The sequence below is a fragment of the Benincasa hispida genome, chromosome 9 (genome assembly GCF_027475165.1).
Source record: "Benincasa hispida cultivar pf3 chromosome 9, pf3_genome.v1.1, whole genome shotgun sequence".
NCBI lineage: Eukaryota > Viridiplantae > Streptophyta > Magnoliopsida > Cucurbitales > Cucurbitaceae > Benincasa > Benincasa hispida.
The window spans coordinates 98,836,500-98,856,628 of NC_143486.1; the positions used below are offsets into that span (position 1 = coordinate 98,836,500).

Below are 20,129 nucleotides of genomic sequence, written 5' to 3' on the forward strand. Positions count from 1 at the left end.
CTGACATTAATCTCCTTACATAGGATAAATCCAGATCACTGGAGATGTTTAATGATAGGCAAAACATACTGCATTTGTCAAATAAATCTTTTCGTCTTCATAAGCACGAAAACACGTACATACAGGAACGTGGATAAAAGATTGACAAAAACAACAGACTAACTGAAAAATAGCATGAAAACAAACCAAAACTATTGAAACTCTTTTGGAAGACTTCGAAATTTTTTAAACTTCAACAAAAATATGATACCTTATTGTAAGAGATCCATTTTTGGATCGTTCCATGAGTTCGCTTGGTATAGAACCAAGGAGTGGATTGTCCCTCAAGTCTCTGCAAATTTATCATCAATCACTAATTAGTTTTCTTACTAAATATATTGGAGCAATCATTTCTGAGAAAATTTACTCACAAAACTTTCAAGGAGTGCAATTTGGATAGAAAACCGGGCACCGGTCCACTCAAGTTATTGTTTGACAAATCCCTGGCATAAGCAGTTCACTTAGACTACTGATTGTTGGTACAAAGAATGGGAGAACCCCTTTTAGTTTCATTATCAGAAAAACCAGCAAACAAGGAGGTTGCATAATCTTTCTTGACTTACAAATATTGTAATGATTTGAGCTCAGATACATGGCTAGCTATTTCCCCCACCAATCCACTCGAAGACAAGTTCCTGTTGTCGAGTTTATAGAAGTTCATGAAAGAAATTAGATAAGAATACAGCCAAAAGATAGTATTATTGAAAACTCACAAGGAGGTGATTCTATTAGGACTCTGGTCATCATAGCTACAATCAAGACCATGCCACAAAAAGGATTTTGGCTGGCATGGATCACCCTGCCAATTCTTTCTCACGCCATAAAATGATTTGATGTTCATCAGGGCTGTAACTGCAATATCCAAATGTAAGAAAGAAAGAGTATGTTTAAGGCCCCTAGTTAGGAATATATTGGGATAGTTAGTATGATGAGTAGTAAGGGGCATTCTATTAAGATTGTAAAACAAAAATATACAATGCCAGCGAAAATTCAGCACATACTGTCCTGCTCTTCAGTGCGTGATTGTGATGCGTCAAGCACTATGTAGATTTCAAGAGCATTGAGGATAGGTGGAAGATTTGATGCATTAGTTTTTGATAATGAAAATGCAATATCATGCCCACTCATTGGGGATATGCTATACAATGTAGTTGAATGCAAGTAATCGGGAGAGAAAGGCCCATTAAAATAATTCCCATTTTGATAGATGTTAAATTCCCTTAGTTGGTTGGCATGGAGCTTTTCCAAATCAGCAAAGTGCAGGAATATATGATATCTGGTACTGGGATTTTCAGGAGCCCAGTGAAATTCTAGAGGATCACTGGCATTATAGGCTGTGATGGCAGTGCTCATTACAATTCTTGGTAAATTATAGGAATTGCTACCTCCTGAATCAATTGTGGATGAAGTGCTTATAACTTTGTAGTTAGTAAGGTTATAGGGCATCCAGATCCTATCAGAAAAATCATCATTGTACCTGAAAGTGACATAAGGACATTTAACCATCAGCTTCAATCAATAAGTTTCACTAAAAAGAAAAAATCATAAATGGCTTACTAATATGCCGTTTGGTAACCATTTAGCTTTTAGTTTTTAAATTTCGAAAATTAAGTCTATAAACACCTCTGTCATCTCTAAATTCCATGTTTTATTATCTACTTTCTACCAATATTTCAAAAGACCAAGCAAATTTTTGGAAACTTAAAAATGTAGTTTCTAAAAACTTGTTTTAATTTTTTAAATTTATCTAAGAATTGAACTCTTTTCCTTAAGAAAGATGGAAAATATTGTAAAAAATTGAGAGGAAATAAGCTTAACCTGACAGTTTTGTTGGTAGTTGCACCGATGTCCAACCGTCTGTGGAGAGCTAGCAAATCAAAATCAGTGACATAACTTGCATTTTTCAAAAGCCTAAGCTCCAATGCTGATATAAATGGTGATCCAAAGCCAGTATTGACCAGACATATGCATATGGAAGATGTAGGAAGTACATGTATAACTTCTTTGATTATGATGTTGGATTCATTCTTCAGTATTACTGAATCCCATTTATTAACTCCCATGTACAGATCGAAAGCCGGCACTGTACCTTGACCATCATAGTTTCCGTACATAAAACTCGCTCTGATCAAATACTTGTAACCTTTACCTTGAGCAAGCTTTATGGTGTAACAGTTTCTGTCTCCTTCAGGAAAGCTCCTAACATACCAGAACTGCTGTGGAAGAGTGGTAGTGTTGAAATCTGATGATATGCTCTTACTTATTCCAGTTTCTGTGAAGTTTACATCAGAAATGTACTTTATGTTTGTTACACTGTCTTTGTAGCTTGAATTCTCTGAAATTCCACAGTCAATGCTAATGAATCCTGAACAAGAACAAGAGATTATATGAAGAGATGGGCAGTGATTTTTCTTATAGAAAGATAGACCAACTTGAATATGCAACTCGTTGTAACATAACTACAAACCTGATTGATCCTGTGCAGAAACCAGAAATGAAATAGCTAAAGCAACAAAGATCTGGAGGAGGCAGTATCTTAACTGCTCCATTATCATTAGACCTTATTGGAAAGAGAGCAGCAAGAAATCATATGTGGGTGTTCAAATTAGCTCTTTTCGTATGCTTATTTTTAGGAAACCATGTAGAAAACAGCATGATAGACCAAATCAAATAGCCTTTAGGAGTTGGTCAAAGAGTAAAAAATGAGTAACATTCTCCAGTGAAGCATTGTATAACCACATAAGCTAGCCATGCCTTTGATTATATCATTATGAAAATCCAGAAAAGAGACAAGTTAAAGCCAAGTTGAATTATTTTAAGGACGTCTTATTAAAAAAAAGGTGGAAGGGAAGGAGACTTAACTCTCCCTAGCTGTCATAGTTGACAGAAAATTCTTTGATCTTTTTCCTTATGGTGGATGATTTTAAGTCAAATCAAAATCATTGATATCATAACAAATTATTTATTGTATTCTATAACATAACATTTAGGTTGAACTACTCAAATGCTCTGATATTTTTTGTTAGCTTCAATGTTGAGAATTTCACAAAATCAAGGGACCTTAAAATATTTATAAGATCCATGAATTACTCCTCTCCTTGTTGATTGGTTTACATGAATTACTCCTCTCTTTACCAATTAATTTTTAGATAGAACTCCATGTTATCTAAAAAGGTATCAGAGTCCACGAAGCTCAAATGGGCATTTAATTCAAAAACAACAAATTGGGATCTCATTCAAGAATGGTGAACCCAAATAAGCACCGTTATAAGAGAACATATTAAGAATCCCACATTTGGACCCTCACAATGTTTATAAGGTTACTAAGTTGTGAATAGAATGTAAATATGGAAGTACCAATAACCCACTAGACAATCACTCATATGGTGGGGAGGTGGGTCAAAAAATGAATCAATAAACCTAGTTGACGTAACTTGCTACTTTTGACATTCAACAACGTTTTCATCTACAACTCCGACACCTAGGGGTGTGCATAAAACCAATGAACCGAGTCGAACTGACTAGTTCGGTCCAATTATTTTTAAAAAAGTGATTCTGCGGTTTAAATTGATTTCTACGCATGTTCATCACTTGTGTTAACAATAAAATAGGGTTTGGCGAGTATTGAATCGAATTTAAAAGTCAAGAGTAGAAGTGAAAAAATGTTAAACAATAAGAGTAATAATGAAAACAAACATCAAACTTCAAAGGGCAGAGATATGGTTAAAGTTATTTCGATCAAAACATTAGAAGACTAGTAGGAGTGTACACGGGCTGGATTGGGTTGAGGAGATTTTTTGGACCAACTCGAATTCGGGTTGGTTGGGTTGGTTACCCAAATAACCCAAATAGGGTCTCCAACCTAACCTTTAAAATTCAGATTGGGTTGGATTATTTATTTTTTTATTTTCTTCTTTTAATACATTTTTTTTATTAACTTAAAATAATTAAATTTATCTATAACACATACTAACAACTAAAATTTTATAAAACTCAAATGTTAAATATCAAAATCTAAGATATCTATTACAAACTTCAAACAATATCATAACAATATATATGAATTATAATATGAGTTGGATTTGGTCAATCCGAATTTTGAAAAATGTAACCCGGACCCAATCCAACATGAAATAAACATAAAAAAAAATTCAACTCAATCCAACCTAAAATTAAAACTAACTCAACCCAACCTTTAAATTACATTTTGGGTTAGATAGTCCGAGTTATTCGAGTAGTCGGTCATTTGAACACCCCTAAAAACGAGGGCAAGAAAGAAAGAGATTGGAATAATAACCTGCATTGACAAATTCAGCAAGAATCTTGAAGGTCCAGAGAGAGAGAGTGAGAGAATTAGGTAAAGCACGAACTGAGGAGGTACGCGGAGAAATATATAATAAAGAAATGCGAAGTCAGAGATAGCGAAGCCATTGTTTAGAGTTGGAGTAAGATTTCGCCATTGTTTATAGCACAAATTGATCGGAAAGTCAAAAGGAATCATTGCTAATTAAATTCTGAAACGTACGGCTGAACTCCGAAGTAGTAACCACTAACAACTAACGAGGATGATATGCAGTGTTTTTGGCGCCAATAACCTTGAAATGAAGGAGAAGAAGATATTTCTTTTTTTAAAAAAAAAAGAAAGAAAATTAATTATTCGATAAAATGGGTAAAAATTGTTGTTAATTTAATCTAACCTTTTTAAGTCTGCTTTTACACTTACGTGAAATATAATCCACCCATGGTAGTTTGAAAAGTAAACCTCATTTGATTACAATGGTTGTTATTTACATGTATTTCGTAATCATATTGACCGGTAAAACTCCTAAATTTGTAATCAAAATGTGTAATATATTGAGTAACGGAAGGTACTCAATCTAATTTGCTTGAAAATTATGTCAGACCCACTACCTTTACTCTTACCATTAAAGATACTATCATTATAACAATATGAATTATGAACTTGTTACATTTACATTGACCTTTACTATTATCATTACCATTAAGATTAGGAGCTAACATAACATAATGATAACAACAATGGTAAATGAGATAGATTTATAATTTTAACTAAACGCGATTAAAAAAAAAATTGCAATTCATGACATATTATGATTGATTTAACAATGAAATCCTATTACAATTATACCAATTTTTATTACGAGTTAGTAAATATGCCTAAATCATAATTGGTCTTAACTATTAATTATATTTGAATAATTTTATTTTTTTTAAATGGTTGGATTCATCTAATTCTCATCATCCGCTGAGCTCTACTTTGATCGTCATCTTATTTGTAGAGTTGCATATAATTTTACAAAACGCCATTCACACCAACCTTAATTTATTTCTAGTCAACTTCAATTAATAATCTGTCATATCAGATCATATTTTACTCCACTTTTAATACAATCTTATGTCTTGATTGACTTTAATTTGTAATTTTTTTTATTGTGATTGATTAGGTATAATTAACAAATTACCTTCAAAATCTATTTCTACACTTTAAAAGAATAATAATAATCATTATAAGACCTTCAATTTTACCAGTGGCGAGACAAAATCCCTTCGATTCAGTTCAGTTCAACCATTTTGGGAGTCAATACAAACCAAACAAATTAAACGATTGATTTCTTCCGTTCAACCTTGAGCTGAAAAGAATTTCATTAAAAACGATTCAATTACGTGAGAATATAATTGAACTATAACCAGCTTTACATATCTGCATCTAAAATATTACTTGATCAACCTATCAGTAAGTTTACGAAAAAAATACGAAAACTTAGGGCCGGTTTGAATTGATTTTCTAAGTTTTTCTAAATTGAAAAAGTGTTTAAAGTGACAGAAAAATATTTTGCAAAAGTCAATCTAAACCGGACGCAAGAATAACAACTGGGCTAGAGAAGCTATATAACTTTTCGGGCTGTAATCTGCAGAACATTATAAGACCAACAAAAACTTAATTCTAATTCATATGGATTAAATCAGGTTTCGTCAAAAGGCAAACAAATCGGTAGTTAGAAGTGTAGCAACATCAGAATTCAGAGGCAAGGTTTGTCTCTTCATGTCTTGCAAAAGAGGACAATAAATACAACTAACATAAAAAATACATCAATATTTTACAAGTTCATATCATTGACTATGAAAAAAGCAAACACAGCAGGCAGGCAACTGAAACTGATGATGATCAATAAACAGTATTATGCTATAAAAATATATAATCGCATACCTGTCCATGGTCGATGCTCCCCCACCACCCACCTTTCCAACGGGAAGAAGAATTTAAAAAAGAACAAAAGATTCGGCATGTCATATCTATTGGCCATTTCAGTCGATCTCCTGCAGGCTTCATCCCCTCTTTAGTATCAGGATGATAACCAATAATGAACTGGCTTCCGATGCATGTGAGAGGTCATATGTTGACTAACAAGCTAAAGGCTCTTTGTAATGGCTCTTTAAACACGACAAGTCTTGGCTTGGTAGTCACAACCATCATAAACTTCTAATCCTGGCTCACCTAGTTGATCTTCCCTAAAGCAAGCACACCGTTTGCTCATCTTCCCTGTCAATGCAATTTCTAAAGGCCTCTGTACCAACCTCGGGAAGCCATTATCACACCAGACCTAAGGGTGGGTTAAAAGAGAGTTCCATTGTCACGATCTGAATTTATTCCACATGCGTGAATTAATCAAGAAAACCAAGCTTTCATCGAGACAAATGAAAGAACACAGTATTTTATATTCATTTCTCAACTTATCATCAAATATATCTCTTAGGTAGATTGCATAAATTCTAGATACTGTTATAAAAAGTAAACATAGAGAAGCTGATAGGAAAATAATGGCAAGACTACATTGAAGAATATATACCTCACCACCTTCTCCCTGACTCCATCTCGAATTACAACTTGGCAGTTTATCATCCTCTTCCTTTTGTTTCTTCAAAAGCTGTGCACCTCTGGCAGCCTTTGCCTCAACTCCCTTTAAATGTTTAGTGGGGTTTCCATGATCATCATAGTAAAGACCCACCAACTTACCTACAAGTCTGTAGTGAAGGCCAAGAGCATTATTCTCGATCATTTATTCCCATAATAACATATTGCATTCACAAATCGATCGCCTTTTAATAAATTAATCGAAGTTCCATACTCAAAATATATGCACGAAACTTGCAACAATAGTCATCCGATTCCCATATCATATAAGATATTAGACACTACAAACAACAGCCAACTTACGTGTAGGTTTTTTGGTAAAAGCTCCGCCATTCAACAACACTCTTGATCTACAAGATTAGTTATTGCAACAGTCAGATATATAAAGCAAGTAGATGAATAATATACACTGAGGTAGGGGTATTCAAAAAATCCGATAACCCGAAAAAACCGATCAACCCAACCCAACCCAATCCGTGGGGTTTGAGTTGGGTTATCAACTCATTTGGGTTAGGTTGGGTTCAAATAAATAAACATTTTATGGGTTGGGTTGGTTCATGGATTCACCTAATATAACCCAAACCAACCCGAATTTATTATTAACTTTAAAATATATTTTTTTATTACTTATAACACAATTATCTATACATATATTGATTTTAATTTTATTTAATTCCAATATTTTTTTAATAATTTATTCTTCAACAACTCTTAAAAGTAGTTTTTTTGTACTATAGAAAGAAATTTTCACTATATAAATTGAAATTGAGTTGTTAATCTTAATTCAAAATATGAAAATAATTAAATTAGATTTTTACATATTTACATTTTGCTTCTTTTTAGAACAAAATTTTAAATAAATGACCCAATTAACCCGAACCAACCTAACCCAAATATTTCGTGGTTGGGTTGGGTTAGGTTCATTTTTTAACAAAGGTTATTTGGGTTGAAAAAATTTACAACCCAAACAATTGGATTGGGTCTAAAAAGTCTTTCAACCCAACCCATGAACACCCCTACCCTGAGGAGACTCACTAATGCGATAAGAAAAAATAATCAATTATTCTTTATCGTAAAGAATGCTTCATTGAAACCTCAATAGAAAAGTATAGCATTATACCAAAGTGGGGAAAAGACGGGTTTGGAAGGGGCAGAAGTTCTACAAAGCTAAAGATTGAGAGCACAAACAATAAGCAACAGTATCACATATTTAAGGGCAATTCCTTGCCCTTAGTGAAAATTTACATAAGCAATTAGAGTACCTCAGCATTTGACAAACCCCGCAAAGAATCAGTAAGTCCTTCCCCTATGACAATAACAAATGATAGAATTCAATTGACACTTGAATGATGTTTAAGATAATGACACATATGAAACACTTTTTCTGTGAATTAATTTCTCTTAGTTCTTATTCCCAGCCACTCCCTCCCTCCCTCTCCTCTCCCTTGCCCCATAGACAACAAGTGATTTAGTACATATTTCTTGTTGACAGCCCATAGAAAATAAAAGTTTCACCATATCTCTAGGCCACTCAGATTGTCTGTTATACTACGTAAGTCGTAAACAAAGTTGTAAGTTTATGACTAGGAATTGACAGAAAATATTTTTCACCCTCAGGATAAGAAGCCATAAATACCTGTGAAGTTTCCTGATACAAATGCACGAGAAGCATCTCTGTTCTTAGAAACAGCCATGATAAAAGAAAATATCAATGCATTACCACATATGTACAATGCAAGACTAAAAAAAAGTGGCAATTAATTATTGAGGTCTTGTTAAAAGAAATCAAATATAATTTGATCAGTAAGAAACAAGTAAAATTTAAATTGGAAATTTATGTTTTATAAAAGGCTTCCATACTGTCCTAGGCGGCAAATAGAGCAGAAGGAAAATGAGTGGCAAGTAGAGCAGAGGGAAAATGACCCATTAAGATATTAATATTAGAATCAATAGCCAACAAAAGACAAACACAAATGCAAAACGAAAAAGAAACATGACAACTGAACTATTGTAGAACAAATGATTCAGAAGCTTTGTCAAAGGAAGATGCATAGGAGATCAACAAGGGAAATAGAGATTACAAACCTTCCGGCAAAGTGATTATAACCTCCTCCCACACCATAGTGAGATTTTCCTTTTGTGACATCAAATACAGATCTGAAAAGTCAAATTATTAGAGGCTAAATAGTTAGGGATTGATTTCCATGAAATGACCCTTTTGTACTGTGCTGCAATTGGCATGCTTTCCTATAGGTTATCTAATTAAGGATATTTTATCCCAAGACCTTTTATATTTCTTATGTGTGGACTAACAATATAACTTCAAAAGAACAACCACACGAAAGAATTGAGGCTTAGTGGTTCAACAGCCAATGCTTTGAATTATCATAATTTATTTTCTCCTTTTTTTAAGTTATATGAACAACTTTTATAGAGAAAAAAAAGGAAAGAATACAAGGGCATACAAAAAAAAAACAAGCCCACAAAAGTTTTCAGGACGAGTTGGAAGGGAGGTGGAGTGTACCCAAGAATTCCAAGAAGGATCGCCAATTCCTCGTCTGTTCCATTATACAATGCTAGCTCATCAACTTTGAAGAGTTTCTACAAAAGCAAACAAGAACTTGAAATAAAAGTATAGGACTTACCAATTTAAATCATTTAGAAACTGAAGTCTACATCTCTCCACCAACGTGTTTGATAGAATTAAATTACAAAATTTAAAGGAAATCTAGTCATTTCTTTATTCCACCTACGGTTTGCATGGCATAAAATGTGCAAAGAAACCTAGACATTTCTTTATTCCATCTACGAATTGATCTTGTTAATCTTACAAGTGAACAAACCACCTTCAAAAGCAGCACCAAGAGCCATTGATGACAAAAGAATATCAGGGAGAAAAGGATGGTCATTGAAGATTGATCAAGAAAAAACAACAAAAGCATTATCTTTTTGTGCCAAAAAACATATCCACAGAAGATTCTGAATTCTTGTTCACTGTTATGAGAAGCTCCATGCCTAGATGGATGAAATGGATGCAAATGAGTATCTCAGACATCAAACTCTCCATCTTTACCAATGGAAAGCGAAAGCTTAGGATTTGGGTAGTCACACTGAGGATTAAGGAAAGAGACCCAATTTCTCCATTCTTCTTTCTGATTGTCCGAGATATTTTGAGTGAGGCTAGTCTCTAATTTGCAGACGGTGCTCTACTATATGTGATGATGAACAACAATTTATTTGATAACCAACTGGTACTCGTTCCACATTTGAGCAAGTAACCACACAAAAGTTGATCCACAGGTCCTTCAAAAGGTCAATTTTTTAACTAATGCTCACTTCTTAAGATACGGAAACCTTCATCTAATACTTTCTAATTCAGGGATCTCTTCGACTAGAACATTTTTATTAACAATAAACCTCCCTATCTCGCCTAGCTATAAATGACTGTCATAAAGAGCCTTTTTCATGCCGCAAGCACCACCACTTTAAAGCCAAAACCACGTCTCCAATCTTCCTTTCAGTCAATGTAACCACTCTGAGAGGAATTTTTAAATTAAATTAGATTTCTCCCATTTATCAAACTCTAATCACTGGGTCCCAATAAAGTAATATGACAAACAAACCATTTATGCTACAGCAGCAGAAAACATCGCCGGGAACCCCATCTCGAAGCATTTAACCAAAGGTCATCTTTCCCTCAAATTGAAATGGTAACCAAACTGGGGGTAAACTTCTCGCCCTCAATCTATATCCCTTTTCCATAGCATTAAGTAGCATACCCAAAAAAGCTCGCCCATATGTAGAACGAACAAAAGATCTTAAACAGTTTGATAATCATAAATGGAGCTCCACCAAATCCCAAACAACACTTTCTGATAAATATACTCCAAAATTTGTAAAAGTACCAGCTAACTCTTAATAACAGAAAAAGAGACATGCCTTCCAACGGAAGATAGAAGTATTAGTTGTCTTCCGAAACAAAAATACAAGCATAATAAACAAGCCAGTGATCTATATCAAGCTTGAACAAGAAGCAGCTCGTACCTGTTGATGAGAGGAAGAGGAGGAGAAGATCGGGTATCGGGATTTGAAGGAAAACCCAATGAAAAGCGCAAGAATAGCCACCATAAGAGCCAAAACCCACCCCATGATCTTATCCCCCATCTCCTTGCCCTTCACCGAGCTCAAACTCCTCTCCTCATGCGCGTCTTCACTAGGTTTCTGCTGAGAGAGATCACTGTCCATTGTTGTTCTGGACCCGAATGCCAAAGTTCGGAAGTGTCTTCTTCGCGGGGTTTTGTTTTTTCCTTTTTTTTTTCCTTTTGTTTTCTCTCTCTTGTAAATTAGTACAAAATGACCCAAACACTTAAAAAAAAGGGGAAAATTTTACGAATGACCCAATTTTAGGGTCCAAAATGTCAAATGACCCATTTTTAAAAAAATAATGTCAATTGACCCTCTGCTTATATCATCACGAGATGAGATTACAAAAATTGCCCCGATAACCCTCTCGCTCTCGCTTCGCTAATCTTGCTCTCGTTGTGTGTTCATCTTCCATTGTGATGTGATTGTTTGTCACTGTACGATTGATTTGACAATTTTCACGAAATCTATCTACAACTTAAAATCGTTAACACAAAAATGGTGTATTCTTTAAAATCTAAACTTTATTTGAACTGTCATTTTGTTGAACGGAGATTTATTGAACGAGGTTTTCCAGAGTGAAGTTTTTCTGAACCAAACGGAGTTTTCAGAACGGGGTTTCAGAACGGAACAGACTTTTCTTGAACTTGGTCTCATTGGTGTTTGTAGAAATATGGTCTCAAAACAGGTATGTATAGACATTGTAAAATAGCATAACGAAAAAGGTGTGAGAAAGAGGGACAAAGAGAAAGGTGGAGAGAGCGACATTGAGCGATAGCGAGAGAGTGAGCTTGAGCGATAGTGAGAGAATGGGTTTGAGCTTGAGCGACAGCGAGAAGTGCGAGAGCGAGAGACAATGGAGCAAAAGGCTTAGGAGCAACAGCGAGAGAGATCTATGTGTATTACTATCTGCTTAATAAAAAATGTTCTCTTGCTTTGTAGGATGACACGAAAGTGTGTACTAATTCGATACGGAGGTCATTGGGATGAGAACAAAAATTTGTATGTTGGAGGCGAGCTATCAGGAATCGTTGTGCCTATTACCTTGAAGTATGAAGAACTTAAAGCTCACGTTTACAGGATTGTAAATGTAAGTTGCTCAGAGTTTAATGTTGTTATGAGAGTTAAATATAAACTTGACTTTGAAGCCCCTCCACACTACATAAGTGAGCTTTAAGGATTGTAAATGTAAGGCTTACGTTTACAGGATTGTAAATGTAAGTTGATCATCACGAAATGATGGTGATGTTGACTTCGTTCTTTGCCGGGACGATCTTTCTACAATTCAGATATATATAACACTAAAATCATACCACGATAAAAATGTGAATATAAGTGATGATCGTATAGGTGTAGACAGACAATACGAGGCATCATATGAGCTAATCGAGAAGAGGGTAATATTCCATTGTCTATGAACACTCAACCATCAACATTATCAATAGACAATGACAACATTCGTGCAGTGGACTTGGAAAGAGAAATTCAATATAACAGACCTGTGCCTGGTAATGGCTTGAATTTTATGGATTGTGATCCTTCAGAAGAGCGTGATCCTTTCGTGGTTGATAATGAGAGATCAGAAGGATTAAATTCTATGGATTGTGGTTCTTTAGAGGTATATAGACCTGTAATGGCTGTTACTGAGAGATCAGGAGGATTGAATTCCATGTCTTCATGTCATAGAGGGGAATTGATTATACCTGGCAACTCTTCATCCGAGACAGATATCGAAATTGATCAAATTTTTTTGAGTATGAGTGATTTAAAAATGAGATTGTCTATTCTGTGCATAAACAATAATTTTGAATATAAGGTAAGGAAGTCAACTAAGTCTTTGTTCACTGTTAAATGTATAGAGGATAATTGTAAGTGGAGCCTTCGTGCGGTTAAAATTCCAAGGTGACATATTTAAGATCACGAAGTATATGCGGCTGCACACATGTTCTATTGAAATTTTAAATCACGACCATAGACAAGCAACGGCTGCGGTAGTTGGTGAACTAATCAAAGACAAGTTTACAGGCATAGGACGTGTTTATAAACCTTGTCATATTGTCGAGGATATGAGGAGAGAGTACGGCGTAAACATAAGTTACGATAAGGCGTGGCGTGCAAGGAAAACCGTTTATGCTCTCGCTAGGGGTACTTCAGAAGAGTCTTACGCTGTTCTACATGCATATGGTGAAGCGTTAAAGATGGAGAATCCAGGTACAAGGTTTGAAATCAAACTTGAAAATGATGTCCATTTCAAGTACATGTTTATGGCATTAGGACCTTGTATTAGAGGTTTTTCAAGTTGTCGGCCGATAATAATTGCTGATGGATCGCATCTAAAAGGAAAATACAAAGGGACGAAGTTGGTCGGCTTCTCCATGGATGGCAACAACCAAGTTTACCCACTAGCATATGCCATAGTGGACAATGAAACTGATCGAGCTTGGAAATAGTTTATGTCGAACTTGAAGTGTGCCATTAGAGAACCCCCTAACTTGGTGTATCCAATCGAGCGGTATCTATTGGCAATGTCATTCATGCAGTTTTTCCCACAGAATTTCATAGATTGTGCACCTACCACCTAGAAAATAATATTCTTTCAAACTTTAACGACAGCACGATTGTTGGGATGTTCAAGGATGCAGCCAGGGTATTTCGCATGTCAGAGTTCCAAGCACACTGAAACCAACTACTTACTCGTCGAAATGGTGCAGTATCGAGATATTTGGAGGATATTGGTTTTAAAAGGTGGGCGCGTGTTTACCAAACAGAATGCGATAACATGACGTCCAATAGTGTAGAGTGTTTCAATTCATTGACCAAAGAATATCGACAACTGCCCATAATGTGCTTGTTGGAACACGTTCGAGGCCTCATCCAGTCATGGTTTTATGAATGGAGAAATTATTGGGCATCTCGAATGACGTCACACTCGGACTACTGTGAAAACCGTTTAGCAACTGAGTGAGACAAAGGCAGACGATATCGAGTTGAGCCGATTAATTATTATAGGATCCATGTGCGGGACAATCGATTGGACGATATTGTGAACCTCCATACGAAGGAATGCACATGCAAGGAATTTAACTCACTCGGTATCCCATGTTCGCATGCAATTGTGGCTGCGCGAGAAAGAAACATCCCCATACATGGTCTGTGCAGTCCATTCTATAGCGTTGATTCCCTCATGGCTGCTTATGTAGAGTCTGTAAATCCACTCGGTCACATATCTGAATGGAAGAGACCTTCGGGATATGTGGAAAAGCATATTACACCTCCTAGAAAAGTGGTACAGGTCAGGCGGCAAAGAGTACAAAGAATAGCATCAAGAGGAGAACAACGCAGACAAATAAAATGTTGTAGGTGTGGAAACTATGGGCATAATCGGCAAAACTGCAGTGAACCGCTGACAACCGGGATACCCATTGACTCTAATACAAATGATTCAAATGTCGGTCGATTGTAGTTGTCTATGTGCCATTTGTCTTTGTAATTGTCTAAACGCCACTTGTCTATGTAACTGTAACATTCTATCTGCCACTTTAATCCTCAAAACTGTAATTTTTTATGTGCCACTTGTCATTCTGGAAACTTCTAATGTCTCGCTTATGAGTTTGATTACTAGAGTTTGTTTTTTCATGAATCTCTTCAGATATCTCGCTTTATAAGTTTGATTACTAGAGTTTGGCTATTCTTGAACCATTCTAGAAACTTCTCGCTCTCGCGCATCTTGCTTTCGCTCATCTCGCTCTAGCACATCTCGATCTCGCTCATCTCGCTTTTAATTTAACTTGTTGGCAATGAAACCCTTTTATAAGTGTAATTAATGAATCCTTTCAGATGTCTCGCTTATCTAAGTTTAATTTAACTTGTTGGCTATTCATGAATGAATCTTCTTCTATATTCATGGTAGTTCTACACTAACAATTTAATCCCTTTTATAAGTTTAATTTAAATTAATTTAATCCCTTTTAAATTTTGATTACTTAAATTAAACTTAAATTAAATTCTGATTACTTATAATTTAATTTAACTTGTTGGCTTAATGAATCCCTTCAGATGTCTCGCTTATTTAAGTTTAATTTAACTTGTTCGCTATTCATGAATGAATCTTCTGTATTCATGGTAGTTCTACACTAACAATTTAAATAACATGTTAGTAAAATCTAAATTACATCAATAATATACATAATATACATATACGTCAATAATATGAAGTGTTCGTCCACAATTGACATGCCAATTGCATCCTATAGTCAGTCATCTTATCCTGAGTTATTACAGATGGGTCACTACCAGTCACTAAATGTTCTAAGAATTTTACAACAAAAATTCCACAATCTAACAACCTGTGTTGTGTATTCGTAGAGGTAGGTCGGGCTATCTTCCAATGAGACGTTTCGATGTCCGACTTCGAATGTTTCAGGTCACAGTAATGAAGAAGCGAAGGTAGGGTATAAGTCAACGGTTCAAGGAAAGACTCCAGCTTCTTCTTCGATGTCATGGAAGGCAGTGAATCAAATACGAACAACTGGCCTCTCATATCCAATGCTATCAACATCCAATGTTGATCAATATTTGTTGTCGTGTATACGAAGTTCACATCTGACCACTTGACATCAAATTTACCCATGATATAATCCGGTAACGTCTCATCTACCCATGCTACAGCAGCATCCAAGGTCGACTTGTTCTTGATATGTTTGTAGATTCCATCTCGAGAATTTAGATGACTCTACACAACGAAAAGAATATTAAAACACATAATAGTCAACCAAAGTATTCCTATTCAAAAGTGCAGTAAATGGTTACCATTATTCCAATTGGCAAAATAGTGAAGCAAACCATACACATGTCTGGTCACCTATAGAATTTTTCTTTCATGAACTCAAAAATGATATTTAGGGTCTGCATCTAGAACAAGATATACATTAGGAAAGGGTTTATAACTGTATGTACTTGGTAAAAAGGAAAAGGATCGTAAACTTATGTCACACTCAACCCATGAACTTGGTTCAGTCAACTCCTGGAAAAAAGTTTTGGATAATGGTTGAACTACATTTTCTCGAACCTCGTTGTCCATATTCTCATCGGCAATCCAGTTCACCATTTCCTTCAATATAGTCGTTGGAACCTCATGCTCCAAGAAGTATTGGATCGTCACTATGCCTTGATCACCGTGGACATACGTTGCTCCCCCTTTACCTTCGCCTACCGTGAAAAGGAAAGTTCCCTCACGATAGGCCCTCCCAGCTCCCGAACGTCTTTCTATCAATCGAGAGAGGTACAGAATAGTACAACAAACCAACAACTGCGACAAGAATGGACTCATAAGATGGGCAGTCAGGGAAGCGATTTCATTTGTGTTATCCGCCAAGGAAATGATCAAGGAATTCTCTATACACGGCTGAGAGATGATCGTATTGTTGCACATCCTGAATAAAGTACCGTAGGAAAGAATCTAACAGAAAGGCGAGACAAGCTACCTTTAGCTAGGAGCCTCTTTTCCTTCTGCCTAGTACTTAATATTTGGATGATCCAAAGGAAGTTGAACCTTAACTTCCTTCTCTTTTGTTATTTTCTTCTTTGGTTCAATGGGAGGTGTGTACTTATCAACGACCTTCCTCTTACGTATTGTTTTTCTACTCTCGACCACCTACAGAAATATAATAAAATGCTGAACATGTTGAATAACAAATATGAAGAAAGAAATTTTCGAATCACATAATGATCATACCTGTGAATCGAGATGTAGGATGTTAGAGGAGGTCATGATATCGAGCTGTACAGATGAAGGTGGAGGTGGGGTAGGTGACTTAGGTGGAAGTGGTGTAGGTGACCTAGGTGAAGGTGGAGGTGAGGTAGGTGACCTACGTACAGGTGGTGTAGGTGACCTGACCTACGTACAGTCAGGATGGGGATATAGTGGCATCCTGGCCTATCTGTGGAGTGGGAGACCTCGTCGACATCGTGGAACCTTTCATCGACTGTAATAGAGACAAAATAGTTGACAATTGTGCTTTCATGTCTCTCACGTCCGTCTCTAGGTTCGATACACGGGCATCCAAGCTCGATATTGAGCTGTCAATGCTCCACAGGTAGGCATATACATTAGGTTCAACATTGGCTCCCTCCCTGCAGCCCGAATCCTCCAGGACAGAACACTCCTCCTCAAACTCAGGACGTACGTCACCAACCACCAACACATTATGAAACATATCCTCACTGGGGGTGTAAGTAGGCTGATAGATGTTTTGGTCCCCATCAGATTCTTCATCCCTCACTCCACCTTCTGAATTACCCTCCTGTTCACCTTCCCCACCTTCTGAACCATTATTATCTGAACCACCGTCACTTTTGGACTACTAGAGCTCCTTGAACTCTTAGTGTCGGAGTGTGCTTGTCCCTCTTTGACGTTTGTTTGCATTAAGGAACCCAGTAAGATGGTTAGTGTACATTTAACTACCGAATAAACATATTATGGCTACATAAATTACACTTACATTTTCAGACTCAAAAATGTCTCTCTCGAGTGTTTTGAATGACATCGAGTGGGAGCATGACCACCGTAATATACGAGAAATCGCTACCTTGCTCTTTCGAGTGGCAACGTTTCCTGCTATTGAAAAAAGGATCTCCTACGTCCACACCTAAATCCAAACAACTCAAAATTTATAACTATGTTAATGTTAAACCAAAGATAAAGTTAAGTTAAGGAACATCTACCTGGAATGCTTGGGAAAATCCACGGAGCGAGTACTTCACAACATAATTTTTATTTCCCCTCACCTCCTCCTTGTATAGACCAACCTTGTCATTAAATGCGGTCTTCAGGGAGTTGAATGTCGTCTGTCAAATGATTGTACCCCAATCAAGAGAGTTGTAGTAGTCTATGTCCTCAACATCTTCAAATAGGATACGATCCACAACATTCTTTTGCTTGTTTTACCCATCATTGCAACCTCTGTGTAATATACTAGGGTAATTTTCACTGCATCATCATCATTTTCAAATACCAATTATTTGTATTCTTCTTCAAGCAAATGTAAATGGAATGTGTCTAAGGCCAACCGACTACCAAAGTACTTGGTAAAAAGTTCATGTGAGGACTTCTCACTCCGTCCAACTCGCGTAGGAGACCGTCACAAACCAGTGATCAACAAAAAGTCATCCTTCGAAAATTTGACGACCTTTCCTCTGACAAAGAAACTGATTGAGTCCATTCCTAAGTTCTTCACTTCCCTCAATAACATATGGTGGATTAGAGGGTTGTTGAATACAAGTTCACTGTCTAGGAATCGACCAAAAACTGTTCTCTTGAATATCTCTAACTGCCTTTCGGTGAGCTTCTGCTTTACAATCTTGTTGGCATTGGCAAAATGGACCAGGAAAGTTACTTGCCCGAGAAACCTATCAACTTCACGAATTTTCAAAGATTTCAACATCTTAAATTACTCATGCATTGTTTAATGAACATTCAATTTATCAGTTAACAGGTCCATACTAAAAAATCACTAACAAAATATACTGTAAAAGTCTCGCTAATCTCGCTCATCTCGCTCTTGCTCATCTTGCTTTCGCTCATCTCGCTCTAGCACATCTCGTTTTTGCTCGAATCTCTCTAGCACATCTCGTTTTCGCTCGAATCTCTCTAGCACATCTCCTTTAACTTGAATCGCTATAGCACATCTCGCTTTAGCTCGAATCGCTCTAGCACATCTCGCTTTAGCTCAAATCGCTCTAGCACATCTTTCTCTCGCAAAACTCATCTACTAACTTGTCATCTAACTATATCTTCTTCGTCCTCAATCAATGCAGAACACATCAAAACCCAAAATAAAGACCGATGCGATACCAGTTATGAATGTGACGACCGATCAAATGAGACCAACCTAAATAGACGCAACACAATATGGAAGACAAAAATTAAATTCACTAACCTAGTAGAGAACTTCGATTACGGCAGTAGAGAACTTCGATTACGGCAGTAGAGAACTTCGATTACGACAGTGATCATTTTGCAGAGCGAGATGAACAACACTTGCACGTACAAAAATTTGTTTTCCTTAATTTTGAGCGGAGTGGGACGACCATTGAGTTTGAGCGCTATATACTAGAGGGGCATTTTTGTAATATCATCCCGTAAGCAGAGGGTCAATTGACATTATTTTTTAAAAATTGGTCATTTGACATTTTGGACCCTAAAATTGGGTCATCCATACAATTTTCCCTAAAAAAAACTTAGACCTCTTTCTAAAAATTAGTTTGTTGTCAACCCTTTTTTAGATGTGAAATACCATTTTTACTTTTATTATATAATTTCTTTCCTTGTATTGCCCTTCCCCTCAAACAACAAAATGAAAATTCAAAATCATTTAAAACTAAAGATATCCATAAAGATATGTTAAAAATAAATTTATCATTTATGCAGAAAAAGGGTGCGATCACTCGCATCAACATATGCGATCACTTAATTTTCGTTTTGCAATTTTGTTTTAGTTATATCTTTGTTGATACAACTCCGTTTTTGCTAAATTACCATTTGTTTTCATACGTTTTTTCGTGTTCTTTCCAACCATGCATGTAAACTGAATGAACAATTAAATAATCTTTGACTTTATTACTCCAAGAGTAAATTTTATCTAAGTTTAAATGTTATAATGCCATTTATATTAATTATTTTTAGCATTTTGCTTGATATACAAGTATAATTGGAAAGAACATAAAATACTATAAAAATAAGTGATCATTTAGCTAAAAGGGAGTTGTATCAACGAAGATATGATAAGAACAAAATTATTGTTCGTGCAGAAAAGGTGGGTGATCATTGACTTCATGGTGGGCGATCACTGACATCGTAGTGGGTGATCGCTGACATCGTAGTGAGCGATCGCTTACATCATGGTGGATGATCGTTGACATCATGGAGCGCGATCGCTTTACAATTTTGTTTTTGTTATATTTTCATCGATACAACTTCGTTTAAGCTAAATGACTACTCATTTTCATACGTTTT

General features: G+C 36.0%; 3 protein-coding genes across 5 annotated transcripts; all 3 read right to left on the bottom strand.

The window, feature by feature from the left end:
• Nucleotides 1-108: 108 nt before the first annotated feature.
• Nucleotides 109-6,407, bottom strand: LOC150034254 (putative LRR receptor-like serine/threonine-protein kinase At1g05700). 2 transcript variants are annotated; one of them, XM_090317787.1, is made up of 7 exons: nucleotides 2,507-2,861; nucleotides 1,858-2,404; nucleotides 1,041-1,516; nucleotides 753-891; nucleotides 603-674; nucleotides 411-482; nucleotides 109-331 (listed from the first exon to the last, which is right to left on the bottom strand). In XM_090317787.1, exons 1-7 carry the CDS (start codon nucleotides 2,592-2,594, stop codon nucleotides 226-228), a joined length of 1,500 nt encoding a protein of 499 aa, XP_090173913.1. In that variant the 5' UTR covers nucleotides 2,595-2,861; the 3' UTR covers nucleotides 109-225. The 2 variants fall into 2 exon arrangements, with proteins under 2 accessions (XP_090173913.1, XP_090173912.1); XM_090317786.1 differs by lacking the exon at nucleotides 2,507-2,861 and adding an exon at nucleotides 6,269-6,407 and having other exon boundaries at nucleotides 125-331.
• On the bottom strand, nucleotides 5,544-11,312 carry LOC120086632 (membrane-associated progesterone-binding protein 4). 2 transcript variants are annotated; one of them, XR_005484275.2, is made up of 9 exons: nucleotides 11,018-11,278; nucleotides 9,498-9,574; nucleotides 9,059-9,130; nucleotides 8,610-8,647; nucleotides 8,236-8,279; nucleotides 7,277-7,323; nucleotides 6,909-7,083; nucleotides 6,269-6,662; nucleotides 5,544-5,690 (listed from the first exon to the last, which is right to left on the bottom strand). XR_005484275.2 is itself a non-coding variant. In XM_039043372.2 (8 exons), exons 1-8 carry the CDS (start codon nucleotides 11,216-11,218, stop codon nucleotides 6,495-6,497), a joined length of 822 nt encoding a protein of 273 aa, XP_038899300.2. In that variant the 5' UTR covers nucleotides 11,219-11,312; the 3' UTR covers nucleotides 6,029-6,494. The 2 variants fall into 2 exon arrangements, 1 of the variants encoding a protein (XP_038899300.2); XM_039043372.2 differs by lacking the exon at nucleotides 5,544-5,690 and having other exon boundaries at nucleotides 6,029-6,662; nucleotides 11,018-11,312.
• Nucleotides 11,313-15,317: 4,005 nt separating this feature from the next.
• On the bottom strand, nucleotides 15,318-18,558 carry LOC150034255 (uncharacterized). The gene is made up of 6 exons (XM_090317280.1): nucleotides 18,264-18,558; nucleotides 17,072-17,453; nucleotides 16,851-16,983; nucleotides 16,668-16,769; nucleotides 16,185-16,424; nucleotides 15,318-15,848 (listed from the first exon to the last, which is right to left on the bottom strand). The coding sequence occupies exons 1-6, from the start codon at nucleotides 18,556-18,558 to the stop codon at nucleotides 15,318-15,320; spliced, it is 1,683 nt and encodes a 560-aa protein (XP_090173406.1).
• Nucleotides 18,559-20,129: the final 1,571 nt, after the last annotated feature.

Bases quoted from the DNA above. Each gene is read 5' to 3' on its own strand.
- LOC120086632 (XM_039043372.2), bottom strand. From the start codon at position 11,218: ATGGACAGTGATCTCTCTCAGCAGAAACCTAGTGAAGACGCGCATGAG. The intron at 9,131-9,497 runs GTACACTCCACC...TTGACTTTTCAG, and splicing joins ATCCTTCTTGGAATTCTTGG to ATCTGTATTTGATGTCACAA. The intron at 6,663-6,908 runs GTATATATTCTT...ACCCACCCTTAG, and splicing joins GTCAGGGAGAAGGTGGTGAG to GTCTGGTGTGATAATGGCTT.
- LOC150034254 (XM_090317786.1), bottom strand. From the start codon at position 6,365: ATGGCCAATAGATATGACATGCCGAATCTTTTGTTCTTTTTTAAATTC. The intron at 483-602 runs GTAAGTCAAGAA...TGCTTATGCCAG, and splicing joins CTCAAATCATTACAATATTT to GGATTTGTCAAACAATAACT. The intron at 332-410 runs GTGAGTAAATTT...ATAAATTTGCAG, and splicing joins TTGCACTCCTTGAAAGTTTT to AGACTTGAGGGACAATCCAC.
- LOC150034255 (XM_090317280.1), bottom strand. From the start codon at position 18,558: ATGTTGAAATCTTTGAAAATTCGTGAAGTTGATAGGTTTCTCGGGCAA. The intron at 16,770-16,850 runs GTATGATCATTA...ATATTTCTGTAG, and splicing joins TCCTACATCTCGATTCACAG to GTGGTCGAGAGTAGAAAAAC. The intron at 15,849-16,184 runs GTTCGAGAAAAT...TTCGTTGTGTAG, and splicing joins ATGAGAATATGGACAACGAG to AGTCATCTAAATTCTCGAGA.